This window comes from Opisthocomus hoazin, chromosome 15, assembly GCF_030867145.1.
Source record: "Opisthocomus hoazin isolate bOpiHoa1 chromosome 15, bOpiHoa1.hap1, whole genome shotgun sequence".
In the NCBI taxonomy this organism is placed as follows: Eukaryota; Metazoa; Chordata; class Aves; order Opisthocomiformes; family Opisthocomidae; genus Opisthocomus; species Opisthocomus hoazin.
Window position 1 is genome coordinate 12,645,558 of NC_134428.1, and position 26,739 is coordinate 12,672,296.

The 26,739-nt window shown below is 59.1% G+C and overlaps 4 protein-coding genes across 4 annotated transcripts; 1 reads left to right on the plus strand and 3 right to left on the minus strand.

The window, feature by feature from the left end:
• Positions 1 to 49: 49 nt before the first annotated feature.
• On the minus strand, positions 50 to 8,329 carry PTX4 (pentraxin 4). The gene is made up of 4 exons (XM_075436047.1): positions 8,257 to 8,329; positions 7,942 to 8,210; positions 7,129 to 7,811; positions 50 to 623 (listed from the first exon to the last, which is right to left on the minus strand). The coding sequence occupies exons 1-4, from the start codon at positions 8,327 to 8,329 to the stop codon at positions 50 to 52; spliced, it is 1,599 nt and encodes a 532-aa protein (XP_075292162.1).
• A 576-nt stretch (positions 8,330 to 8,905) lies between these two features.
• On the plus strand, positions 8,906 to 15,904 carry ECI1 (enoyl-CoA delta isomerase 1). Its single transcript, XM_075436901.1, has 7 exons — positions 8,906 to 9,010; positions 9,487 to 9,615; positions 10,592 to 10,719; positions 11,344 to 11,490; positions 12,780 to 12,901; positions 13,604 to 13,782; positions 15,388 to 15,904. The coding sequence occupies exons 1-7, from the start codon at positions 8,968 to 8,970 to the stop codon at positions 15,552 to 15,554; spliced, it is 915 nt and encodes a 304-aa protein (XP_075293016.1). The 5' UTR covers positions 8,906 to 8,967; the 3' UTR covers positions 15,555 to 15,904.
• A 264-nt stretch (positions 15,905 to 16,168) lies between these two features.
• Positions 16,169 to 19,651, minus strand: LOC104331028 (deoxyribonuclease-1-like 2). The gene is made up of 8 exons (XM_075436330.1): positions 19,505 to 19,651; positions 19,084 to 19,172; positions 17,974 to 18,057; positions 17,766 to 17,866; positions 17,579 to 17,691; positions 17,173 to 17,327; positions 16,952 to 17,048; positions 16,169 to 16,219 (listed from the first exon to the last, which is right to left on the minus strand). The coding sequence occupies exons 1-8, from the start codon at positions 19,649 to 19,651 to the stop codon at positions 16,169 to 16,171; spliced, it is 837 nt and encodes a 278-aa protein (XP_075292445.1).
• A 1,801-nt stretch (positions 19,652 to 21,452) lies between these two features.
• Positions 21,453 to 24,738, minus strand: LOC104331027 (deoxyribonuclease-1). The gene is made up of 8 exons (XM_075436329.1): positions 24,592 to 24,738; positions 23,826 to 23,914; positions 23,575 to 23,658; positions 23,330 to 23,445; positions 22,421 to 22,533; positions 21,954 to 22,111; positions 21,780 to 21,876; positions 21,453 to 21,506 (listed from the first exon to the last, which is right to left on the minus strand). Exons 1-8 carry the CDS (start codon positions 24,736 to 24,738, stop codon positions 21,453 to 21,455), a joined length of 858 nt encoding a protein of 285 aa, XP_075292444.1.
• Positions 24,739 to 26,739: the final 2,001 nt, after the last annotated feature.

Here is a 26,739-nt window from a genome sequence, read left to right on the forward strand (position 1 = left end):
AGCCAGCCGTGACTGATGGGAGCCGGCACTGGTCCTGCTGCCGGGCTCGTCACAGGCAGTGCTGGAGGCAGGGGCACGGCACCCTCCACACCCCGCCCTGCAGGGAGGCATCAGCCAGCTTGAGGAGGGGGCCGCGGGGCAGCCACCGGCCGGTTGCCATGCTGGCCACCTCCTCAGGCAGGAGAGCCCGGCTCCAGAGAGCGAAGCCAGCCAGGTGACCCACAAAAGCTTCTGCAGTGTTAAAGTCCCTGCCGGGGTGGTCCTGCTCCCGGCCCAGCACCAGTGAGCCACCCGTGGGAATTTCATAGCCCTGCTGGAAGACGGAGCCGGCGGCCAGCAGCCACCTGTCCACGTAGAAGCGGTACTGGCCCTGGCCGGAGGACCAGGTGAGGCAGAGGTGGTGCCACTTGCCATCCAAGAGCCACGTCACCGAGAGCTCCCGAAACTGCCCGTCTCCGATGACGAAGTGCGCAGAGCCAGGGAGGTCCACACCACAGCCATGAACGGCAAGCTCACTGCCACCGTCCTCGGTGGTGTAGGAGAGGAGGGCACCGAGCTGGGGGGCTGGGATGGCCAGCCAGGCGCAGAGCGACAGTGCCCACAGCCCCCGGTGTAACCACGGTGATGGAATTAGTTAATCATAAAGCACGAACAATGCTGCTATGTCCCTTGTACAGCCCTGCCCATCTGGACATTTGGTCTGGGAACAGAGGGTTTAGTCCCTAGGTAATCATTAATGTTAAACAATAATGGTGAAGGGGGATTTTTAATAGAAATAGCGTTACCAAATGATTGCAGGTGTATTTGTGGTACCTATCTATTGTGTGAATTAATTGAAGCAAAAAGTCATACATCTCTCCCCAAAGAAGTTAGTTTTAATTAAAACCAGCAGGTGCCTAGAACTGGTCAAGATGACCCGTGCCGCAGGGACAAGAGCCAGAAGAGGACTGAGTTTGCGCAGAAACTGTGATGAAGAGGATAAGCCTTCATCTTAGGACCCCCGACGACCACCACTAGGAGGCACTGCGCAAGTGCGGGTGGGAGGAGTGTATGAAAATGGACTGATTTGACTATGAAAGAAAGGGCTTATGTAATCAGATGAATATGTATATTTTGATCTATATAAACTGCACGGAAAGGGTATGGGGTATGCACGTTCGGCGGAATTATCCCCCATGCATCCGACGTCGCAATAAAGAATGCCTGCCTTTTAACACTACATTGGTGTTACGAGGTTTTATTCCCGGATTTTCGGTGACAGTTTCTGGCGACCCAGGTGGGACTCTGCTTGTGAAAACCGACGGATCCACGGGATCACGGGACCTCCAGCTGGCATCGAGGGATTCTCGAGGAGAACCTCTGATCCCCGGACCGAAGGATTCCAAGTAAGTCCCCTGGAATTTAATTAAGGCATTCTTTAAGTGTAATATACGCCTGCTCGTAAATCACGGCGAAAACCTCGTAGAGTTGGGCTAAAAGGTACCTTTGTGGAAAGTCTCTGCTCGGTGAAAGCCGGTGGAGCGGGGCCCAAGGGGGAGGTCTTCAACAGGGGGTTGAAGTCTCCAGGATCTCAGCAGGGGGCTGGGATCCCAAAAGGGAGCTCCAACAAGGGTTGGGGTCCCTCTGATTAGTGTTTGTGATATAGTGCACAATCACTACCACTGGTCATTTGAAGGACGGGCACCTTTCCGAGTAAAAGACCCATCCCAAGGGGCACGCCTTTGGGATGTATTTTAAAGCACTGGAAAGAACTGGGGGGGGTTCCTTTAACTCGGAAACAGTTAATTGAATATTGTAATCATTGGTGGCCGTTATATACTCTGGATGATGGGGAGAAGTGGCCGGAGGACGGGACACTGTGTTATAATACCATTTTGCAATTGATGTTGTTTTGTAAAAGGGAAGGTAAATAGGAAGAAATGACATATGTAGATCTGTTTTTCTCGTTGAGAAATCATTCAGAATGGCAAAGGCAGTGTGGGATACATCCGCGCGGTTCTATGGTAATGGCTTTAAAGAAAGGAAACTGCGAAAAGGGTTCAAAAAATGTTGCGTCGCTTGTAGTGTTGGCAAAGAGTGTTTGAAATATGAGCCTGAGGAGGATGATGTTGAATTAATGGTTGCACCTTGTCGGAGATGGGGAGGTAATGAGGAGGACCGAAAATCTGAGACAGACAGTCCTTCCGTTTCTTCGGGGGGGGGGGCAGGAAGATTTAGCCTGGTTTCGGGAAGGACACAGGGAAGGACGGGGGGGGGGGGGTAGCAGAATCGGCTTCTCCCCTCCAAGCCCCTCTCTGAGAAGACAGGGAATGAGGAAGTAAAATTTTTAATAAATACAAGGACCACTTCTTTGGTATTAAACACATGTAAAGGGAAATGTAGTCATAAATCTGTAGATGTTGTTGGTGCGACAGGGTAAAAAGAAAATTAACCTTTCTTAGAGCTGTTGAAATTTAGATTGAGAAAACAGTGGGTAACTCACCAGTTTCTATATATGCCTGAATGTCCGTTGCCTTTGTTAAGACAAGATTTATTAAGCAAATTAGAGGCACAAATAACTTTAAAAAAAAAATGAAGAAATTGAATTATTGATACCAGAATCAAAAGCCGTAGAGGCAAGGGTGTTTGTGTTACAGGATTCTTTTAAGGAGGAACAAATTCCAGAAGAGGTGGAAAACGCAGTAATCCCGCTTGGTTTAGGCAAATGAAGTTCCGGGACAGTCCAAATTGGCAGAACTGGTAAAAGTGACCTTAAAACCTGGATCCAAACCGGTAAGACAAAAATAATATCCTATTAAGTGGGAGGCATGAAAAGGATTAGAGGGGTTAATCATGAAATTTTTGGAATATGGGCTTTTGGTAGAATGCGAGTCAGAATACAACACACCTATATTACCGGTAAAGAAACCTGGGGGACGGGAATATCGACTAGTCCAGGATCTAAGAGCTATAAATCAAATAGTTCAAGATATACACCCAGTAGTAGCCAATCCCTATACTTTATTGACATCCCTGAAAGAGGAGTATAAATGGTTTACTGTACTAGATTTAAAGGATGCCTTCTTTTGCATACCTCTGGATGCACAAAGTCAAAGCATATTTGCTTTTGAATGGGAAAGCCCTGCAACAGGACGAAAGATGCAACTGACATGGACTGTACTTCCACAAGGATTTAAAAATAGCCCCACAATATTTGGAAACCAGTTGGCAAAGGAATTAGAAATATGGAAGAGACAAAACCAGGAAAAGGGGACATTGTTACAATATGTGGATGATATTCTAATAGCAGCAGAAAGCAAAGAAGAATGTTTTGAAATTACTATCAGTTTGTTGAATTTCCTGGGCCAAGGAGGATATAGAGTCTCCAGAAATAAGGCCCAGATAGGAAGAGAAGCAGTGATTTATCTGGGATTTGAAATATCTCAAGGGCAAAGGCAACTAAGCAACGAAAGAAAGGAAGCCATTTGCCAAATCCCAGAACCTAACAGTCCAAAGGAGCTGAGAACCTTTTTGGGAATGATTGGATGGTGTCGGCTTTGGATTCCAAACTATGGACTATATGTGAAGCCACTTTACAACGCTTTAAGAGAATCCAAAGACTTGTATCTGACATGGACACCTGAATGCCAAAAATCATTTAAAGAACTTAAAAAAGCATTGATGATGGCCCCTGCTTTGGGTTTACCTAATTTAACCAAACCTTTTGAACTGTTTGTCCATGAGAGGCAGCATCTGGCCCTTGGAGTGCTGGCACAACATCTGGGATCCTGGAAGCGACCAGTAGGATACTTCTCTAAACGACTTGACAACGTGAGTAAAGGATGGCCGGGATGTTTGCGCGCTGTGGCAGCGACAGTATTGCTGATTCAAGAAGCTCGAAAATTGACTATGGGCCAAAAGATGGTGGTATATGTACCACACATGGTGGTAACTGTTCTAGAACAAAAGGGGGTCATTGGCTGTCCCCCAGCAAAATGCTAAAATATCAGGTTGTCTTGCCAGAGCAGGATGATGTGGAACTGAAAACCACAACCATCGTAAATCCAGCAATGTTTCTGTCAACGAAAAATCCAACAGAAAATCTAGAACATGACTGCCTGCTAACTGTTGAACAAGTCTATTCTAGCAGACCGGACCTGAGGGATGAGCCTCTGGAGAACCCTGATCTGGAGTTGTTCACGGATGGAAGCAGCTTTGTGAAAGAAGGAAGACGAATAGCCGGATACGCTGTTGTCACCACGACCGAGGTACTGGAGTCAGGAACGCTACCTGCAAATACCTCGGCACAGAAAGCAGAACTGGTGGCATTGAGGCAAGCCTTGCGAATGGCAGAAGGAAAAAGGGTAAATATATGGACTGACTCTAAATATGCATTTGGTGTAATTCATGCTCATGGAGCCATCTGGAAAGAAAGAGGACTGCTCTCAGCCCAAGGTTCATCGATAAAACATAAAGAAGAAATCCTTCAGCTCCTCGAAGAGGCGCAGAAACCAAAGGAAGTGGCCGTGATGCACTGCAAGGCTCATCAATTTGGTCGGACAGCTGTAAACATAGGTAATCAATTGGCAGACAAAACAGCAAAGGAGGCTGCTGAACAAGGTATCTTTGCACTAGTACCAGTAAAACAAATAAAAATCCCAAATCTGAAACAAAATACAGTAAATTGGATGAACAATTAGCAGAACAATTGAAAGCATCACAAAATACAGAAGGGTGGTGGGTAACGCCAGAAAAACAGGTAATTGTAACCCCGCAAGTTATGTTAGAACTTGCGAAAGAAAAACATACACAGACACATTGGGGTGTAGATGCTATGGTCTCAAGCCTAAAATCATCTGTGGTGTGTGTAGGAATGACAAGAGTAGTTAAATCCATAATAGCTAAGTGTCCAATTTGTCTCAAAAATAATCCTTTAAATCGGAAAAGGGCACCCCTAGGGGTAACAAAACAGGGTAACATTCCAGGAGATTACTGGCAAGTTGATTTTTCTGAACTCCCCAGGCAGAATGGATTCAGGTATCTATTAGTATTAATTGATACTTTTTCTGGATGGCCAGAAGCCTTTCCTTGTCGCACCAACAAAGCGAGAGAAGTAGTTAAAATATTGTTAAAAGAAATAATACCAAGGTTTGGGGTACCAATTGGCATGTCTTCCGATAGGGGACCACATTTTGTAGCAGAAATAGTTCAGCAAGTAAGTAAAATTTTAAGAATAAATTGGGATTTACATACCCCCTGGAGGCCACAATCAAGTGGGAGAATTGAAAGAATGAACCAAACATTAAAAAGACAAATAAGTAAAATTTGTCAAGAGGTGTCTTTAAAATGGCCACAAGCTTTACCATTAGCACTTCTGAAAATCAGAATCCAACCAAGATCTAAAGATGGTGTAAGTCCATACGAAATTTTGTATGGCAAACCTTATCAGACTCCTTTAATCCCAGGGGATATAAAAATAGCAGGGGGAACAGATTTAAAAATGTATTTGGTTTATTTAGGAAAAACACTTGAAGCACTCTGAAAATACATTGTGCTGACCAGATCGCTTGCTTTGGATACACCTGTGCATCAGTATCAACCAAGTGATTTCATGTACATAAGGACTTGGAACTCTGAACCACTGCAGAAAAAGTGGAAAGGACCTTTTCAGGTACTGTTAACAACTTACACTGCAATCAAAGTAGAAGGGGTGGAACCGTGGATACACTACACTCGAGTGAAGAAGGCCCCTTCGTGGAGAGTCATCAATAGAGATCCAGAGACTGCAAAACTGACTTTGAAATATATCTAAAAAGAGTAGTTATTACTGTAAAATGCGAGGAGACTGTATCTCGATCTGGAAACTGATGATAATAGGAGCACTGTTCAGTGTATTAGAAGTAAGAACAGAAAACGTTGATTCACTGCCAATAAAAGCAGAACAATTAATATACCTCCTAAGGAGGACTCCAGAAAAAAATTTGATGATCGGGCTTATAAAAGAATTTGCAAATTTACAAAATGTGACCCAAATAACTGCATGTCTTCCAATCCCAAGGGCGGTAGGAGAATCAGTCCCATGGGGAAATTCAACAAGACATGCAAGAAAATTGGCTTCATAAAATTTTTAATGGATTCAGGTGGAATATTAGTTCTTGGGTCAAATCTTTAGTCGGTACCGGACTGCTTTTACTGGTAGTAGTTTTAATAATAATACTGCTCATTTATTATTGTCTAAAAAAGGAACTCACCAACAGAACAGCTTTTAATCGAATGATTATTCAGGCTATTGCAAGAAGACAAAACCTTAGTGAGTCGGTTGTAACACTTCCACCACCCTATAGCGAAACAAGTGGACTATAAGTGTAGTGTTGTAATTTTGAAAAGTATATTTTAATAGTATTTAATCATTATATGATCAAGAAAAATTTAATTATGGAAGTATTGAAAAGATAATTATTTCAAAACTTCCAAAGGGGGGAAATGTAACCACGGTGATGGAATTAGTTAATCATAAAGCACGAACAATGCTGCTATGTCCCTTGTACAGCCCTGCCCATCTGGACATTTGGTCTGGGAACAGAGGGTTTAGTCCCTAGGTAATCATTAATGTTAAACAATAATGGTGAAGGGGGATTTTTAATAGAAATAGCGTTACCAAATGATTGCAGGTGTATTTGTGGTACCTATCTATTGTGTGAATTAATTGAAGCAAAAAGTCATACATCTCTCCCCAAAGAAGTTAGTTTTAATTAAAACCAGCAGGTGCCTAGAACTGGTCAAGATGACCCGTGCCGCAGGGACAAGAGCCAGAAGAGGACTGAGTTTGCGCAGAAACTGTGATGAAGAGGATAAGCCTTCATCTTAGGACCCCCGACGACCACCACTAGGAGGCACTGCGCAAGTGCGGGTGGGAGGAGTGTATGAAAATAGACTGATTTGACTATGAAAGAAAGGGCTTATGTAATCAGATGAATATGTATATTTTGATCTATATAAACTGCACGGAAAGGGTATAGGGTATACACGTTCGGCAGAATTATCCCCCATGCATCCGACGTCGCAATAAAGAATGCCTGCCTTTTAACACTACATTGGTGTTACGAGGTTTTATTCCCGGATTTTCGGTGACACCGGCACGGCCCCAGCCCCAGGACAGCCATGTGCTCAGCTGAGGTGTTGGGGAAGAGCAGGACGGCACCGGCGCAGCAGGCTGGGGAGGTGGGTGCCGGGGCGGGGGGCCTGTACCTACCCTCTCGTGGCTGCTGGGTGGCCAGCAGCTGCTTCTGGAGGACCGCGGTCACAGCGGGGAGCGCCGGTGCCACGGCTTGGGCTCCCGGTACTGCGTTGTGAGGGGGCTCTGCATCCTCCCCAGGTGCTCCACCGGGCCCGGCATCGTCCGGCAGCCAGTGCCCTTCCTCCCGCTGGCGTTGCTGCCGCCACCTCCCCTTCAGGCGCCGAGGGCTGGGGGTCCTGGGGGTTACCTGGCCCTGCAGCTCCCACTCCAGCTGGCTGCCCCAGCTCTGGGCAGCGTCCGGCAGGCCGTGTGGCTTGGTGCCAGCCTCCACCGGCGCACCCGGTGGGTGGGTGAGCGGGTGGTGTGGCAGCCGCAGGGCACCCACTGTCCCCTCCAGCTGCTTCAGGCTGCGGTGCAGCCGCCGGCCGGTGGTGGCCAAGCGGGCCAGCTCGGCGCCCAGGGCAGCCCGGGCAGCGGCGGTTGCCTCCGCCTGCTCCGCCAGCGCCCGGAAGCATCCATCGATGTTGTAGGAGATGTTGTAGTTCCTGGCGATGCTCTGGAGATGGCTCAGCGTCACCTCCCGGAGCCGGCAAAACTACAGGGGAGCGGGGCGAGGTGGGGTGAACCCACATCCCCACGCCAGGGCCCCTGCAGCATCGCCAACCCCGAGCCTGGCCCGAAATACCGAGTGCCCCCTGGGCTGCGTCCCTGCCCTGGGCACCCACTTGCTCTTCCAGCCGCTGCAACCGCAGGAGTGGGGGGCCGGGGCGGGCCGCGGGCCCCGGGGCCTGGGTCAGGGCACCCAGCAGGGCGGCAGCAAGGAGCAGGCAGCGGGGCAGCGCCGTCCCCACCACGTCGCTGCTGGATGCTTTCTGCCCGCACGGCAGGGCCAGCCCTGGCCCCCGCAGTGCCCCTCGGGCGCGGCCTCCACCGCGATGAGATCCACAGCCGCCAGCAGCAGGGCTCCCGGCCCCGCGGCCCCGCGCCAGGCACTCTGCGGGGGCGGCTGGCCCTGGCCCAGGAGCTCCCCGGGGCTCCACGGCAGGGCCAGGAGCCACAGGCAGGGCGAGGCGTGGGGGGCCGCAGGTGTGCAGCCCTGGGGGACTCAGTCATGGGGGGCAGCTCCCACCGGGCAGTGGGGTGGGGAGCCTCAGGCCATCGCAGGGGGGGCAGGACAGGGGGGCAGGCAGGGCAGGGCAGTGCAGGCAGGGTGGTGCAGGCAGGGCAGGTGGAGCAGGGCAGGCAGGACAGTGCAATGCAGGCAGACAGTGCAGGCAGGGCAATGCAGTGCAGGCAGGGCGGTGCAGGCAGGGTGGTGCAGGCAGGGCAGGTAGTACAGGCAGTGCAGGCAATGCAGGGCAGGCAGTGCAGGCAGTGCAGGTGGAGCAGGGCAGGCAATGCAGGCAAGGCAGGGTGGTACAGGCAGGGCAGGCACTGCAGGCAGGGCAGGGCGGTAACAGGCAGTGCAGTACAGGCAGTGCAGGCAGGGCAGTGCAGGCGGTGCAGGCGGTGCAGGCAGTGCAGGCAGGGCGGGGCAGGGCGGTGCAGGCAGCCTGAGGCGCGCGGGCCACCACGGGGCGGCAGCACGTGCTCGCCGCAGGGCAGGCCGTAGGCGGGGCTTCAGGGCATGGGGCGGGGCTCCAACCGGGGGCGCCGCTTGCCGCTGGGGGCGAGCCCGGCGGGGCGGGGCGGGACGGGGCGGTGACGCGCGGCCGAGGCCCCGCTCCGTCCCCTTGACCCGGCGGCAGAAGATGGCGGCGGCGGCGGCCCTGGTCCGCCGGATCGCCCGGTCAGGTGCGCCCGGCCCCGCGGCGGGGAGGCCCCGCGGCCCTCCGTGTGTCCGTGTCAGCGTGTCCCCCTGCCCCCCCTGCGGCCCCCCGCCGTGACCAGGGTGCCCCACGTCCTCCCGTGGTGGATCAGGGTGTCCCACCACCTTGGATCGGGGTGTCCTCATGTCCCTCTTCAGCGGATCAGGGTGTCCCCCGTGTCCCCCCACCATGGGCTGGGGTGTCCCCATGTCCTCCCTCGGCAGGTCAGGGTGTCTCCTGTGTCCCCCCACCATGGGTCGGGGTGTCCCCATGTCACCCTTCAGCGGGTCAGTGTCCCCCCCGTGTCCCCTCACCATGGATCAGGGTGTCCCCGTGTCCCCCCTCAGCAGGTCAGGGTGTCCCCGTGTCCCCACCCTGCCCATGCAGAGCAGTTTTAGGGAGCACGCCTCACACCCGTGGGGGCTGTGCCCTGCCTGGCCCTACCTGCTTCTGTCCCCCCAGGTGTGCTGCCCATCTGCCACCAGTCGCCGGCATGGGGCAGAGCTGCCCGGCAGCCCCCCGGCCTCCCGCTCGCCCCGTGCTGTGCCTTCAGCAACAACAAGATCCTGGTGGAGCTGGACGAGAGCTCAGGTACGGCAGGTGGCACCTCTGCGGTGTCACCCTCAACCCACTGGACAGTGTGGGGCACAGGCAGGGCCCCTTCAGTGCCTGCCCCACGGCACCTGTGGCCCTGGGCGTGGGAAACCACCAGAGCCCCAGATGTTCCACCTTCAGCTGCTCAGGACCCTCAGAAGTGTTTGGGTGTGGGAGTCTCACCAGTCATGGGTACTTCAGGTGGCTGGGTGCTGCTTGGGGGCCTCAGGCAAACCCCAGCTGTCACCGTGGGCAGATCTTGTGACCCGTCCCCTGCCCATGCCTCGTCCCCTCTGTGGGGTCCCTGCTTTGGGGACCTGGTAGAGTGGCAGGTGCTCCTTAGGGGAGCCGCTCTTTGGGATCTCTGTGTCTTGACTGCCAGGAGTAGCTGTCACAGGTCCACATCCCCACACCAAACAAAGGGTGCCCCTTCCTGACGCTTCCCAGGGCCCGCTGGGCCCCGGCGCGTCCTCGCGCTGTCCCCAGCCTGGGCACGGCTGCAGCACAGCCTGAGAACTCGGTGAGGACCTGTTGGGGTAGGTTAGTGCCATTCGGGAGGGGACAAGGGCTCAGAGCCGGGGTGGCAGTGCTGGCAGCAGGCTCAGGAAGGTGTGTGACCCCCTGGGCTCGGCATGTTTGCTGCGACAGAAGCTGGAGGCTCGACCTTATCCAGTGAGCCCAGAGAGAAGGGAACCACCGGGCAACGTGACCCCAGGGTGGCTGGTCTTTGGGGACACACGGCGTGCCACGCTGGTTTACGCTCCACGTTCACCACTGGCTGCGTGAGCCCAGCTTGCAGGCCGGTTTGGGCAAAGGCATGGCCCTGCTTTTGGCCCTGCTGCTTTGGGGGCTTTTTGAAGAGCCAAGAGTGGAAAGACAAGATCTGGAGTGAGCATGGGGAGACAGGGAGGCCGGTGAAGCTCCTTTGGGCAAGGCAGCAGACAGTGATGTCTCTGTGGTTACCACGGCACAGGTGTCGCCACGATGAAGTTCAAGAGTCCCCCAGTGAACAGCCTCAGCCTGGACTTGCTCACCGAGTTCTGCATAAGTCTGGAGAAGCTGGAGAACGACCGGGCCTGCCGGGGCGTGATCTTCACATCCGTACGTGTTGTCCTGAGCTGGGGCACAAGCTGCGGGGCAGTTTGGCAGGCGTTGCCTGTGTTTGGTCTGTTGGCTCCCTGGTTGCTGGCACAGGATGGTCAGGAGGCAGCTTTGGCTGCAGAAAGAGGGGAGGGGGTTCTTGGAAGGGCTGTGCTCTTGCTTCCCTGCCCTTTTCTAGCAGAAGAATAACAACCGAGTATTGTGATTTGTCATTAAAATCAAAGCTGCTTATCTGCAAACCTAATGCATCCCTTGAACTGCCCAGAGGGAGCTGCTAGGAGGTGCCAGCGTTGATTTTCAGATGTGGTACGGGTACGAGGTGGTGCCTGGGAACAGGACAGGACAGGCTTTGTCCTGCGTGGCTGAAGTACCTGCACAGGGACTCTGATAATGAGAAATTGTGCTGCAAGCAACGAGTCCCAGCCCTGCGGGCTGAGATGATGGGATAGTCCAGGCCATGGGAGCGCTGGGAAGATTGTTTTGGAACCCCAGAAGACCCTGGTTTATGTCACATTTAATAATCGCTTGCCCTTTACTCATGCTGCCAGGCCGAGTGCGTTAGAGGGCCAAAGGGTCGTCCCCGAGCAGCGACTCTCAGTGATGTTTGCATTTTCCCAATTCCAGGCTGTCCCCAAAATCTTCTCATCTGGCCTGGACATCACCGAGATGTGCGGGAAGAGCACGGAGCACTACGCCGAGTTCTGGAGAGCCGTGCAGGAGATGTGGCTCCAGCTGTACGGCTCCAACATGGTGACAGTCGCCGCGGTCAATGTACGTCCTTTCAATCCGCCTTCCCCGTCGCTCCGCGCCATCTGTCCCTTGCTGCGGCTTGTTCGCTCCGCGTGGGCAGGGACACTTGAAAAATCAGGCTTGTCAGCGCCGAAACAAATGCGGGGATGCGTTTGCTGGGTCCGGCGCGTTGGGGTGTGGGAAGGCATGGGAGCGTGGGCTGTTGGAGGCTCCGTGGGAGCCGTGGGTGTGGCTGGGCTGTAGCAGCGCTGCAGGCTGAAGTCCCCTCAGCAGTGTTCTGTGCGGCAGGAGCCATACCCTGCCCCAGGACCTCGCCGGGGTGTCCACCCTCCAGGCTGGAGCGCCAGGAGGGGGGCTGTAGGCCAGTGGTGAAGCCCAGAAGGGCATCGCTGGCAGACGAGTGCCGGAGACGCCAGCAGTTGGCATAGGAGGAGTCCAAAGGACGCCCATCACGTGCCCACCAGCTGCTTTCTCGTTGCTGAAGCTGGTAGGAGCTGCCCAGGGTCACTTGCTTGGCCGCTGCACTGCTCCGGCAGGGGAGGAGGTGGGAGGCAGCCACGCAGTGCGAGAAGTGCTCGCCCTCGGCCCTGTGGCAGCGATGCTTCGGATGCTGGGCGGTGCGGTTTGTCACAGGCCCCTTTTTCAGCAAGGTTTGCTCCTCCAGCCGTGGTTCTTGGCCAGCAGGGAGTTCCTGCCTGAATCTCAGCATCCGTAGATGTGCTGTTACCTGGTGTCTTGTGTTCGTTTTTCAGTGCCGCTTCGGCAGCTCGCGGTTCTATGTCTGTCCGGAGACTGTGCTTGAATGCAGCTGTGTCTCCGAGTGGCTTCCCACAGGCATCCTGCGCAGGGCTAAGCAGGCACCGAGTCATGGCGAAGGTGGCCACAAATGGAAGTTTTATAGACGGAAAGTGTTACAAAGCCCCTGGACAGACCTGTTTCTGTGGCAGCTAGGGTTACAAACTCAAGTAGGATTAAAAACTCGGGTAGGGTTACGAGAAAACGCCACTGCGGGGTTTGCAACCTGAGTAACGCAGATCAATTAATTAGATTTCCAGGCTGGAAAATGCAAGAAACAAAGAGCATTGAAAAATGGAAGTATTGACTCTGGTAAATGTACCAGAAGTCTTCTTTAGTGGCTGTTTTGAACTAGGTGGTCAGAGACCTGGGGCGACGTCTGCTTTGTCCTGGGCAGCTCTGTCACCCCGTGTCTTCCCTGCTCCGGAGGATGCAGCGCGGCTGGGGGTGCGGGGCACGTTTGTAACCAGCACACGAGGGCTGACCTGGACTCTCTCCTTCCCTCTCTTTGCCAGGGGTCCAGCCCGGCGGGGGGCTGTCTCATTGCCTTGTCGTGTGACTACAGGATCATGGTGGAGAACCCCAAATTCAGCATCGGGCTGAACGAAGCCCAGCTGGGCATTGTGGCTCCCTTCTGGTAGGCATTTCTAGTGTCACCTGTAGGTCTCTAAAAAGAATTCCATCTTCAAGGAGTTTATTAGTCAGTTTAACTGGCTGCTGAGATGTAGTTTTATGTGTCAGTGATTGGGTAGTTGCAGCTGCAGGACACAGCACCTCGTTTTCCTGTGCTGTTCTGCAGGTGTCCGAAAAGCTTTCAGGCTGCAGAATGTCCTCGCATCCTTCACTAGTGAGGAGCTCAGTTCTGACTCTGCAGTCAGCTCCGAAACGGGAGTGCTGGGAGATCTCCCTGGTCAGGCTCAGTCTGGGAATAGGCTCCTCTGTGGGTGCAGGCTGTGTAACTGCAAGATCTCATAGCTGTGGAGATGTCTGGAAGCGCAAGGGCACTGACATACTGAGGAATGGACCCTTGGTTGCCCTAAAAATGTGTCAATATGCTGTTGGGAAGGAGCTTTCACATCGCAGTGAGTGGGCAGAGCTGGGACCTGTGCGCTGAGGGTAGATAGAGCAGCTCTCGTGCAGAGGGGGGTGAGCTCTGCTGGGGTGGTACCGAAAATGGCTCTGCTCGCCTGACTTCGCACAGAGCGGCTGAGCCTGTAGCTGCTGCTCAGAGACCCGCGCCCGGGGAGTGGGACTGCGCGTGCTCGTAGCCTCGATGTCTGGGTGCAGCTGCCGCTGGGTGTCTTTCCCTGACTGTGGCTTTTCCTCCCATCTCTTCTAGGTTTAAGGACACGTTTGTGAACGTTGTGGGACACCGAGTTGCTGAATGCTCCCTCCAGCTGGGCTCCCTCCACCCCGCACCCGAGGCCCATAGGCTTGGGCTCGTGGACGAGCTGGTGCCAGAGGAGAAGCTGCAGGAGAAGGCTGCGGCCGTAATGGCACAGTGGCTGGCCCTTCCCGGTAAGGGCAGCACCTCCGGCAGAGGATGAGGGGGTCTGGTCGGGGTGGGAAGGACAGGTGCTGGGGCTGGTAACTGCAATCTATGCTACATGTTTCCATTTAAAGGGAAGATGTGGGTGGCTGGGAGGTAGGAAAGCTCAGCGCAGCAGTCCAGGCAGCCTTGGGCTAACAGAGACGTGCTTGCCCGTGCCGCCGCGCAGAAGGACACCGTGCAGGGCGTGCAGGGCATGGGGCTCCAGTGCGGCTCGCCCTGCCAGCCCAGCCCAGAGGTGCCAGAGCTCCAGGTACGAACGGATCCCCTGTGTCTGTCAGTGAAGGTGCTACCCCAGGAAAGAAGCTGCCGTGGAGTTGAGGGAACAGCCTGGGCGGGAGACCTGGGCTGGTCTGCCTTGCGGGCTGGATCAACTCTCGGCCCTCCGCTGAGTGGGGGATAGCAATGGGGGCGTGAAGACAGGCAGCAAGCGATGACTTCACGTGCATGTTTGGGCTGCTCCGTGGCTGGCAGCACGTGGTTTCTGGGCAGGGAGAGGACTCTATGCCAGCCAGAGCTAGACCTGAGCTATCCCATCCTGTGCCACCTCCACAGCACTGCAGGGAGGTGCAGCTATGTATCGGTCTTCAGCTGCTCTTTCTGTAGACACCTGAATCAAACTGGGCAGAAATGCACAGGTCCCAGGACTGTCTCTTGGTGTCCCAGCCTTAGAAGAGGGTCCCTAAACAGCTCTCTGCCCTGCTGTCCTGGCGTTAGACTGAAACCTCAGCCCCCCAGAGCGAGGAGCATGTCTCAGCTGTGCTCTCTCCTGACTTCCAGGAGGCACCGTGTGGGTCCTTCCCCAGAGCCCTGGGTCAGAGCCAGGGGTGGAGGTGTCTGCAGCACACACAGGTGCTGGAGCGGTTCGGGGTTCCCAGGGCGTGGGGCGGCTGGTCGTCATTTCACCGTCACGACCGAAGCACACGGAGAGCGTGCGTGTGACCTCTGTGCAGCGGATGTGCTGCCTCATCACGGCACGTGGCTCTGCGCCCGTGCGTGTGTGCGAGCAGATGTGTGCTGGGGGCCTCGGTCAGCGCCAGCAGCCCGCGCTGCTCCGGCGGTGTCCGCGTATCCATACGGAAGTGGCCCAGAGCCTGCTGTTGGGAAGAGCGTGAGGGGACAGTGCTGCTGGCCTGCGTACGGCATGCTTGGCATGGGCAGACTGTCTTGCCAGAGGTCAGAGGGGTTGGGCTGAGGGAGCTTAGAGCCAGAGCAGTTTCAAACAGCGGAGAGTTTTGTTGGGTTACTGCTGTCCTGAGCCCGGTGGTGTGTATTGGGCCGGGGACTGGGCTCCGGGGGGTGCAAAGAGGATGAGGTGCACAACTTCTTGTCATCTGTCGCGGTAGATCAGTCGTTTCCCCACTGAGCGGTACAGATCATAATTTATTATAGGAGAATTTATCCAGTTCACTTCCAGCCGGTGGGTTTTTCTTCCACCTTTCCCTGCTGGTTTAAAGAGCCCTTTGGTGTGTGGTACCTCCCCTACGGAGGGACCTGCGCATGGCAGCAGCGGCTGAGAGCTGGTCGGGGGCGAGGACCGCACGCGTTCCCCATCCTTGCTCTCCTCTCCGCAGACCATGCCCGTCAGCTCACCAAATCCATGATGAGGAAGGCAATCCTGGACCGCCTGGTAGCTCACCGAGAGGAAGACATTCAAAACTTCATCAGCTTCATTTCGAAAGAGTCCATCCAGAAGTCACTCCGCATGTACATGGAGATGCTGAAGAAGAAGAAGAGCTGAGGAGCCATCTGGCCGGGGCCTGGTCCCAGGAGCTGGAGTGGCCCTCCAAAACACTGCTGTAGCTGTAGACCTCTACGGCGAAGCCATCTGTGGTGTCACCAGTTGGTGATGTGCTGCCTGCTCCTGTGGCCGCCCCGACCGCCCCTTCCCCTTAGTCCCCATAGAGTGCCTGACACCACTGCTGCCTTTCCTGAGAGCGGGGACGGCCGCCTGCTCGGCTCCCGCGAGGGACGGACAGGGAGAGGGTCTTGATGCTGCTGTGGCCCGAGCCCAGCGGTCCCTGGATGTCCTCCCTCCTGTCCAACAGCTGATTGTGATAGAGATTTGTCAATAAAGTCTTTGATGAGGTAGGAGGTGTATATTTTGTTCCCCAGCCTGTCTGTGGTCACCGCTTCCAGTGACGGGGCAGCTGGCTGCTGGCCTGTCCCCGGGCTCTGGTTCGTGGTGGGCTGGGGTGGTCTGGGCACGGCCGGCGGCCGGCTGCAGCCCTGCTCCAGACCGGGACCCGGAGCAGCCCACACACAGGGCTCATGGACGGGGCTGCGGGGAGCGCCTTCACAGGGACTGGTGGTGGGAGCTGGAGCTGGACTGTGGTCTGCGGCCGCAGGAGGAGCTCACGCTGTCAGCTTCACCTCGACTGGGTAGTGGTCGCTGACTGCCAGGGCCTGGAGGAGGGCAAGAGGTGGGGAGGGGTAACGCAAGGGTTCAGCGAGCCCCAGGCCCCGCACGGGGCTGATGGGGCTGGCAGGGCAGCTGCGATCACCCTGCCAGAACCTTCTGCCTGCTGGGGGGGAACGCAGCGGCCCCAGCCCCAAGACACTCCAGGCGCAAGGCTCAGTTTCAGCACCTCTCGTGGAGAGATGCCCAGGCGTAGCTGGGGCGGGCAGTGGCAGGGGGGTCCCTGCCATCCCAGACCCCCGTATCTCGCTTGAGAGCTCTGTGCCAGCTATGGGTTGTTGAAAAATTGGCTTTGATTGCCCCACGGCGTGGAGTCTGCCCACGCCTGCCTGCGAAAGGCCGTGAAAACCCCCATGTGTCTCATTTCCCCATGGGGACAGGCGATAACCCCAATTCTAGGCAATTTCCACCCGTGGGTCCCTCGTCACCTCGAGCTCCCCGTTACCCGGCGGTGGGCTGCCGTGTCCCAGGAGGGGCACGTGCCTGACACAGGGCTGTGCTGGCATCCCAGCAGGCAGGCGCTGGGCAGGGGCACGCATGCCGTGGCTGGAGCCAGCTTGGGCTGCTGCTGGAGCTGCTCCAACTCATTTTTGAGCTGATACGCGGCAGCTACGTGGCTGCACCAGGCTACCTAATCCCGACGGTCCCGCAGCCAGCACCACCCAGGGCAGCTCAGCTTTGGTGCCCGTTCGAGCCCCGGGTTTGCAAGCCCGGCTCACCTCCTCCTGCTCCAGCTGGAAAGCACGCTGGAAATTGTAGATGGCAGCTGAATTTGGCACAATGCTTCTCTTCAGCCTGGCGCCACACACCACGATCCTGCCGGGGAGGCGCAGGCGGTGGGTCCCGCTCCTGCCCCTGCTCTCGGCTGCCGGTGGTGCGGGCCGGGCAGGGGGTCCTGCGGTGCCGGGGAGGGGGACAGCCGTGCCGCGGCGGCACTCACCTGTCGTAGGCGCAGTCTGACTTCCCCACGGTGGTGTCAGCGCTGTCGGGGAGAAGCCACTTGAAGATGTCGCTGGTGCGCAGGCGGATGGCCGACCAGTCGCTCAGCTGGACGTAGGCGCAGTCGGCGTTGAAGTCTCCCAGGAACATGATGTTCTGCGATGGGAAGATGGGGACATCGTGGCGGCTGGGGAACGGGGCTGCCCCCGACACCAGCCCTCCCGTGGGGGTTGGCCCTGGGTGCCGGGGCAGCCCCAGGGGCAGGGGATGGGGTGGGAGCCAGGTCCCCATCCCACCACCTGTGCACCAGCTGCGCTGGCCTCGGGGTGGGGACCGAGCATGGGTCGAACTGTGCCCAGGGCTCAGCGCCCACCCTCGGTGGCACCCCTGGTGCCAGCGGCACTCACGTCGGTCCCCCATTTGCTGATGATGGCCAGGTAGACGTCGTAGAGCGCATCGATCTCGGCGACGGCATCTTGCGGGGCCGAGTGCAGCGGTACCAGCACAAACTCCTCCACCTCTGCCAGCGGAGAGGGACGTCAGCCCCATGGCCACCCCGTGCCACCACCCAGGGCCGCTTGTCCCCCTGCTTACTGGTTTGGGGTGCTGAGACCCTCAGGATGAACGGCTCCCGGCTGAAGATGTCCTGGGGGTCCTCATATTGGTAGGTGTCCACCACGGACACGACATCTGTCCTGCAGGACCAAAGGGATGATGACTCTGAGGCTTGGCATGGCCCCTGTATCCCCTCCACGGTGTTGGTGACCCCATGGTACCACAGGAGCGTGCCCAGCCCTGTTACCTGTAGATGAAGAGGTACATCTCCTTGTAGTTGTCCCGTCCGAGGGGGCTGCTGATCTCGTAGTCGTACGGGGACGTGGACACACTGCGGAGACGCAAAGGCAGGACGGTGACATGGCTGGCACCGGTGACATGGCTGGTACCGTCCTGGAGTGGCCTCGGCATGGCCCAAGGTGGGCGGCCGTGGGGTTGGCACTGGCTGATCCTGCTCTGCTGTCCCCATGGGTTACCCTGCCCCGGCCGTGGGGTGACATGGGGCGTACCGGCTCCGAGCCACCCTGCCGTTCCCACCACCCCGGGGTGGCTGCTCGGGCACAGCCGGCCATGGGCAGGACGCGGGGCGGCTCCTGCCAGCCCTTTCTCTGCAGGGATGCTCCCCACCATCATTTGCAGCAAAGCTAAATTAGGTTAACGAGCAGCCGGAGGCCCCACGGAGCTTGGCGTCACCTGCCCTGCCGCGGCTGCTTTGTGGCTGTGCTGGAGGGGACGCCGCAGGGGCGAGGACGCGGGCTGGGTGTACCCGCTCAGGAGCACTCGCTGCCTTTCAACAGGGCGGCAGCAGCGTCCGCCAGGCTCCAGCCCAGCCCCTGCCCTCACCCAAAATGGGGTCAGCACCCAGCTGGCGCCAGTTTTAGCCCACCCAGCAGCCCCTTTTCCTCCTGGGGTGCCTGAGCCGCTTGCTTCAGGGCATCATCTGCTGCTGGGTCCGTCCCGGGGTCCCCTTGCCACTAACAGGGTCTTGGGTGCAGGGGGCTGCCTGCCCCTACCCCTGTCATCCCCTGTCTCACCTCTGCCCCGTCCTGTTGGGTTTTGGAGATGGAGCTGGCCAGAGCTGTAGTTCTTTCCATCCTGTGTGCTCGGGTGGGACTGTGGCTTTCGGGGGGGTTTTGTGCCACTGTATCCCCCTTCCCCTCCCCAGGTCATTCCCCGTGGCTTGTTCAGTGCCTGCTCAAAGCTTCAGCCCCAGCACTTTTCCCCTATTCCCCTCTCCAAAAGCAAACCCTCTGCTGATGGACGACCTTTTCTGGCCTTCTGTTGCTCAGGCAGCTTGGCTTTCCGTGCTAACGCCGGCGTCTCAGCCCAGGTGCTCTCAGCCCTGGCCCCACACTACCTGTTGAGCTGCTCCATGAGCTCGGTGACGGCGCTGAGGTCGGAGTCGCGCACCTCCTGCACCAGCACCACGTCATAGCGGCGCAGGATCTGCGGGGCCAAGAGGGACAGTGAAGGCGAGAGGGAGCTGCTGGCTCAGGACCACCCTCTCCTCTCCCACCCATCTCCAGGCCGTGCTGGGTGCAGCCCCGCGGGGACCCACACATCCCTCGTCCCCAGGGCAGATGTCCCCACAGAGGGCTCAGAGGGACCACGGGGTGTGCCTGACATCCCATCTTGGTCCCCGCCAAGCCTTCATCCACCCCCGGCATCCCTGGAAGTGGGATGCCATCCCATCCACTGCCGCGTGCCCACGTGTCACTGGCACGGCAGCCACATTTTGGGTCTGCCCCAGCGTAGAGCCCATCCCCGGCCGCACTCACGCTGATGATGATGCCCGCCACTCCCTCGTTGGACATCTTGGTGTCTCCGAACGCCTGGATGTTGAAGGCGCCGACGCGCAGCATGGCAGTGGCCGGGCACAGGAGAGTGGTGGTCAGCAGGGACAGTGCCAGCGCCACGGTCCCCATCCTGCCAGGAGGGATGCTGAGCTGCAGGGGTGCAGCGATGGGAGCCAAACTTGGGAAACTGCTTCAGATGTGGGGACAGAGCAAAAAAAATAATCCACGTAGGTCCTTCCTAAGTCCTGGCATTCAACAGTGTGCTGTGGTGGGCACTGCCTGGAGCAGCCTGTGGAGCTGGCACGGGCTGTCTGGCGGCTTGCCGGTCCCAGGGGAGGCTAAACCCTGTCCCGCCATGGTGAATCCACCTGGCAGCGCCTCTGCCAGCCCCCGGGATCTCCCAGCTCCGCTCCCCGCTGGGATATCTCCATCACCCACCAGCCCCAGCTGCTGCTGCTGGCACCCCGGGCTGCTCCACATCCTTAAACTTGATTGCAGCCCCCATGGTCGGAGTAAGGGAGCTACTCCTCATCCCAGCTCATCCCAGTCCCTCCCAGTTCGCAGCTGAAGGTGCCGAGCCCGGATCCGTCCTTACCTTGCCAAGTGCGCAGCACCTCTGCCCTCCCGGCAGCAGGACGGGCAGCTTTATTCCCAGTGGATTTGCCGGCAAAACAGGATGAGTCGGACACCCCCGTGGGGGTTTTGGCATGGCTTTCGGTTCATTCCTACATTGGGAAACCCAACAACCCCGAGGCAGCAGGGTGGGGCCGGCATAGCCGCCCCTGCGCTGATGTGCCAAAGGGCAGCCAGGGCAGCGCAGCGGTGCCGGACATCCCGGTAGGGCTGGCTGGGTGCTGGGACTCGGGGTGCTGCAGCCGGTGTGACCCCCGCCCCAGGTCATGGCGTGGGGCACGGCGGCGAAGGGCAGTGGCCTTAATGGGAGTGATTCAGATGGTGTAATTAGAGGGGAGAGAAGGAAACGGCGGGGTGTCTGGGTCAGGCAGGCTGAACACCACCTGCCTCGGCGAGAGCGGGCGGCTGCAGACCCCTGCAGCAGCCCCGGCGGTCACCCAGAACAGCCCCGCTCATGATCCAGAAGAGCCCCACTGGTGACCCAACGCAGCCGCAGCGGAGCTGGCATCCCCCGCGCCGGCGCATGGCATCACTCCGGCACACGGCGTCGTGCCAGCTGCTGCAGCCGGCGGCTCTGCCCGGGTGCCGGCGGTGAGGCAGGCGGTGAGGCAATGGCTGCTCGTGCCGGGGCTTGCCGGGCTCTTACGTGTGCCGCTGGGTTTCCCATCCTCACACCCAGTCATGGGATGAGTCCCCCGTCCCCATGCCGGCACCAAAACCCCGTCAGCAGGCACGAAAGCTCCCAGGAGCTGACTCACGTCTTCCGCCTTCCTAGCCCTCACCATCAGTGCCCCACCAGCTGCCCCACAGCCAGGCGGGCCCTGGACGATGCGGCCCCCGAGCTGGCAGAAGGGCATCTTGCGACCCGGCAAGGGGGCTGAATCCCACCCGGAGCCTCCCAGGCCCTTCCCGCTGTACCTGCTTGTGTCACTGGCAGCTCAGAGGGGAGCAGCGCCTGGTGCCCTGCAGGTCTGGGGCTCTCGATGGCAGGAGGGCACCCCAGCCCTGGGGACCTCCCTGGCTCCAGCCCTTGGTGGGGCTGCCCCTGGCAGGGGGATGGGGTTTCGGGTGTGAGGGGCTGCTGAGGGGGTGAAGGGACCCTTCCTCCAGAGCTGCAAGGGCTAGTAAAGGTTCATTATTTAATGGAAGCGGAGAGCATCCCACTCCCGTAAGACCCCGAAGAGCGGCTTCTTGCAGAGACAGTGGGCAGCTTGGCTGGCACTGGGGCTGCGTGGACTCCACGAGGTTCGCGGGTGCGTGCCAGGATGTCCCGGTAGCCACCGGTGTGGGAATGGGCTCAGCTGGCTTTCAGGGTCACCTCCACCGGGAAATGGTCGCTGACGGCCAAAGCCTAGGTGTGGGGAGAAAGCAGAAAGGTGGCTGAGCTCATCTGGACCAGCCACTGCTGTCGTGGCCGGCTGGGACACCAACATTCCGCTCCAACCCCAAAATCCAGAGCATGCCCCAAAACGCTTACGCTGAGGGGTTGCATCTGGGGAAGGGCTGGGGCTGGGCCACCCCTCGGGTGTACCCTGGGGAACAGGGAGCCCACCCGCGCTCCCAGGAGGGGTGTTCGGTTGAATCCCGGTGCCAGGCGGCTCGTGTGCCCCAGCCCCTCACTCACATCCTTGTTCTGGAGGTGGAAAGCCGCCTGGAAGTTGTTGACGGTGGCGGAGCCCGAGTTGATGTCTTGGCGCAGCGCGGTGCCGCAGGCGACGATGCTGCCGGGGCATCACGGGGGTGTCAGCGCCCGCCGGTCCCCCCGGAGCCAGCCTTTGCCCCCCGCCACAGCACCCACCGGTCGTAGGCGCAGTCGGTGTTGTCTGAGACGGTGGTGTCAGCGCTGTCGGGGATGAGCCACTTGCAGGCATTGAGGGAGCGCAGGCGGACGGACGGCCACTGGTCACTGGTCACGTAGGAGCAGTCGGCGTTGAAGTCGCCCAGGAATAGGATTTCCTGCGGGCCAGCGCGCTGTGTCCCTGCCCGCGCACCTTACGGGGCACCAAGGGCTCCCTAAAACCTTACGGGGCAGCCAGAAACCACCCCGGGGCTCCCCAGCACGAGGGGACAAGCTCCCAGTAATGGCAGCGGGGCCGCCCAGCAGCTCCCCGCCTGGGTATCACCGGGGTGGCACCCGCTCCGACGGGTGCGAGAGGTCTCCTGCGGGACACGTCCATCCCAGGACGGCTGCTGGGATGTCTGGTGGCCGTACCCCAGCCTGCCCAGCTGCCCCAGGGAGGGGCCGAGCTCCCTGCCACCGCTTACATTAGTCGCCCACTTGTCGACGACGTCGGTGTAGACGTCGTAGAGCGCATCGATCTCGTCCGCCGCGCTGCTGGGCTCAGCGTGCAGGGGCACCATCACAAACTCCTTCACCTCTGCCGGACAAGCGGCCGTCAGCCCCCTGCTCAGGTGCAGCACCCGGGAAGGGAGCAGGAACCCCAGGGGACCACCCTGGGCCAAGCCCCAGCTACCAGCTGGGAAAAGCTGCCGAAGGGAAAGGGTCAGTTGGCTTGGTGTCATCTGCCTGTCCTCCAGGCCGGAATTTCCAGCAGGGAGCTGCATCCCTCTGCACGTGGTTTGGGGTTTGCTGCTTGTTTCCCATCATTTTTTCCAAGCCACTGTGGTTTTGGGAGGGAGACGGGAGTGGGAGAGAGATGGGAGAATGTGTGTGCCCTGGGGAGCTGCCACGGAGGTGGAGGTGATGGCATGGGGCAGGAGAGGGTACAAGGTGGGAAATGGGAGGTGATGGGAGACAGCGCGTGATGGGAGATGGCACGTGATGGGAGATGGCACCCAACTAGAGGAAGCAGATGGTGGGATATGGCACAAGACGGGAAGCAGCAGGGATGTGGGACACGATGCGAAACAGCTGGAGACATCACGCAACTGGAGAGAGAGCAAGGTGGGAGATAACAGGCGGTGGGAGGTGACAGGAGATGGCACGTGGTGGGAAACAGCAGGCAGTGCCAGCCTTGCTGGGCAGGTACCCAGGACCCCTGGGCACCCACAGGTGGGAGAAGGCCCCACAGCAATGAGGTACCCCAGCAGAGCCCCTGAGCTGGGCTCTGGGGTGCAAGCTCCCCCGCCTGGCAAGCACAGCTCCAGGCTCAGCCCCATGTGGAGGGGACCCTGTGCCAGGTCCGGGCAGCCCCCAATGCCGGCTCTGCTCACGCGTGGTGGGCGAGGAGAACTTCACGATGAAAGGCTCCCTGCTGAAGGTATCGGTCCCGCAGGACTCGCAGCCATCGTCGTAGTAGTAGCTTCCCAGCACAGAGACCATGTCTGACCTGAGGGAGGAGAGTGGGGCAGCCCCCAGCACGGCTCCTGCTGCAGCCAGGGCGCCCAGAGGTACCCACCACCCTTTGGGGGATGCTGGGGAGGACAGCGGGTGACATGAGGGACGCGAGATCCCTTACCTGTAGATGAAGACGTACTGCTCCTTGTAGCTGTTCCGACCCAGGGGGATGCTGTCCAAAAAGCTGTACGGGTGCGAGGATGCGCTGGGAGAGAGACGCAGAGAGGGTGAGCGGAGGCTCCCGGTGCTGCCCAGCACCTGTGGCGCTCTCCGCGGCTGAGCCGGAGGTGCCCCGGCATGGCAAGATGCCAAACAGGATTTGTCCTGGCATCCCATTTGCAGACCCCCCCTGCCCTGCACCATCGGGGTCACCTGTTGAGCTGGTCCATGAGCTTCTGCACAGCGCTCAGGTCAGAGTCCCGGACCTCCTGCACCAACGTGATGTCATACTCCGACAGGATCTGGGGGGAGAAGCTCAGAGCTGCTGGCCTCTGGCCAAGAGCTGTTCGTGAGGGCACCTGTGGGTGCCTGGGCTGGGCTGCAAAGGCTCCCAGGCTGGCAGCAGCGGGTGAGCAGGGACCCCAGAGCCAGGGAGGGAGCTCCTCTCCTGGCATCCTCTGGCTTGGAAGAACCCTGGGGTGACACAGTGTCCTCTAACACCCTGTCTGTCTACCACCCGCCATCCCAGTAGCTCCTTGTTCACAGGATGCTCTGAGTGAGGAACCTGGGCAGCACCAAGCAATGCCCACCCTTGGCTGGGGACAGGCAAGAGTGGAGACGGCCCAAGGTTGGAGATGGCGATGGGGGAAGAGCAGATGGGTGGACGGATGGAGGCATGGATGGATGGATGGATGGATGGATGGATGGATGGATGGACGGACGGACGGACGGATGGACGGACGGACGGACGGATGGATGGATGGATGGATGGATGGACGGATAGTGGGGTGGATGGATAGAGGCATTGGTGATGGATGGGGGGGCTGCGTGGACAAGTGGATTGATGGGTGGGTAGACACACAGATGGACACCTGGATGGATGGATGCCTGCAGAAAGCTGGTGTCTGGCTGCGCCAAGCTGGCTGCACCCCAGAGACCAGAGCACAGCCAGGACTGCTCCTCTCCCCCTCGCACTCACAGAGACGATGATATCTGCAACAGTCTGGTTGGACATCTTGGAGTCCCCAAATGTCTTGATGTTGAAGGCGCTGATCTTCAGCGTGGTGGCCACGTGCAGCAGGAGAGCTGCAACCAGCAGCGACAGCACTGGCTTCGAGGATGCCATCCTGCGCGCAGAGGGGCAGGGACGGGCTCAGCCCCCCTGGCTGGGAGGGAGATTTGGCACAGACAACGGGGGTGACTGGGGCACTCCCACTGGCCATACTGGTTTTGCTGGGAGGTGTCTGTTTCCCAGTGAACCACCAGGACCGACTTCCAGCCATCCAGCCCCTGCCTCGTGCGGGGTCTCATCCCGCCGGTCCCTCCTGGAATTAGGCTGGGCTGCCCGCGAGGCCAGGGCGGATCATTCACCGGCAAAGGAGCAAACACCATTTCATGGCGACGCAGAGCAGTCACCTCCTCATTCACCATGCTCAGCTTGGACATCTCTCCTGGCCCAGGACGGGTGGCAGCGGCCAGAGACACCAAGGTCCTTTGGCTTGCGCCTCTCCCACCCCTTCCCGGCTCCGCGCTGGGAACCCAGAATATCTCACAGCAGCTGTGCTGGGACAGAGCAAGGGATCCCCCCACCGGCACCCCGCTCACCGCCTTCCCCGCCTGGAGCTTCCTCCGCTGCCCCCCAGCACTGCCCCTGCCCCATCCTCGCACAGCTGGGGTCCCCCGGGACCCCTCGCCGAGGCAGCGCGCCGGCTCCCACCCATGGCGAGAGGCATTGGGGCAGCATTTCCCGCGGCGCTCGGCTCCTCGGAGTGACATTTCACCGGCGGGTGGGATCCGAGCCCTGCCCCGAGCCCTGGTGTGATGGGCTGAGCGGACCGGCAAATGCCCAAACGCCCGACGTGGGGAGCAGCTCACTGTCCCAGAGCTTGCTTTTCCTTCCAAGGCAGCTGCTCTAGTTCAATCTCCACCTTTTGCCACTTGCACCCTCGCTACGGCTGCAAGCACGACCACCCGTAACGCCGCAGTCCCCTGCGTTTGGCGACGCCATGACTTGGCGATGCTGCAAAACGCCCAAACCCCCGCGAGCCCTCCCCGGTGCCGGGGGACGCAGCAGCCCCTGCAGCCTCCCAGGCACAGGCACCTATAGAGCACCGGACCCATCCCTGGCGACGCTCCCGAGCTGCGCCCAGGCTCAGTCCCCGCAGAGCGTCTTGGCGCGACGAAGCCAAGCCGGAGACAGCGACATCGGAGAGCGGAGCGCGACGTACCTCCGGCGTCATCCAAGGTCTCCGGCGGGGGACGGAGCTGTGCCGGTATTTATGGGGAGGGACGCGCTCACCTGGCCAGGTGGTCGCCCAGCCGAGCGAGGCTGCGGGCTCCATATGGCGTTTTTCACGGGAAGAAAGGTCCGCTTGGTGGGAAAACCAACCCTATCAACCGGTGCCAACACCTCCCGCCGCAGCTGGGGCCGAGAACGTGCCCTGGCCGATAAAAACGCCGACGGGAGATGCGCGAGGGGCAAGGGAAGCCCACCGACCGCTCAGGGGGGACGGCAGCTCCCCAACGCGGGGCGCGGGCGGCTAGCACTCCCCACCCGTGACAGTTTTCTCTTAACAAGTGTTTATTTCTCCAGCTCCGGCCGTTCCCGCCCGGCACCCCGCGTTCCCAAGCTGCCCGTTCCAGGCGCACGGGCGGGACCCCCGGGGAGCCTGGCACCGGGGGATTGCGCGCAGCTGGTGCCTCCCGCTCCGGGCTTCGGCCGGGGAGCCGGGCTGGGGGCTCCCACGGGGGGACGGAGCCCCACCCCGCCCAGCTCGCCCGGCCCGGCCCGGCCCCCGCGGCCTTGGCCTTCAGAGCCAGCTGCCGCCTTTCCCCGAGGGCCGTGCCGGTCCGCTGCAGTGCGCGGGTCTCCGTGGAGAGGCTGGGGGGGGTTGGTTCCCTGCCAGCCGACCCCCCCCCCTCCCCGGGGCCGGTTCCCGCCCCGGCTCGGCGCAGCGCGCGGGGCCGCCAGGGGGCGCTGCCGGCGGCGGGCGCGCGTCGGCCCTTTTTGTCCGGCGCGGGCCGCCATAGGGCCCGTCCGTTGTGGGAGGCCGCTCCGCGCCGGGCTGGGCCAGGCCGGGGGTACGCCGGGAGGAGGGGACGGGACGGGGACCGAGACCGCGGAGGA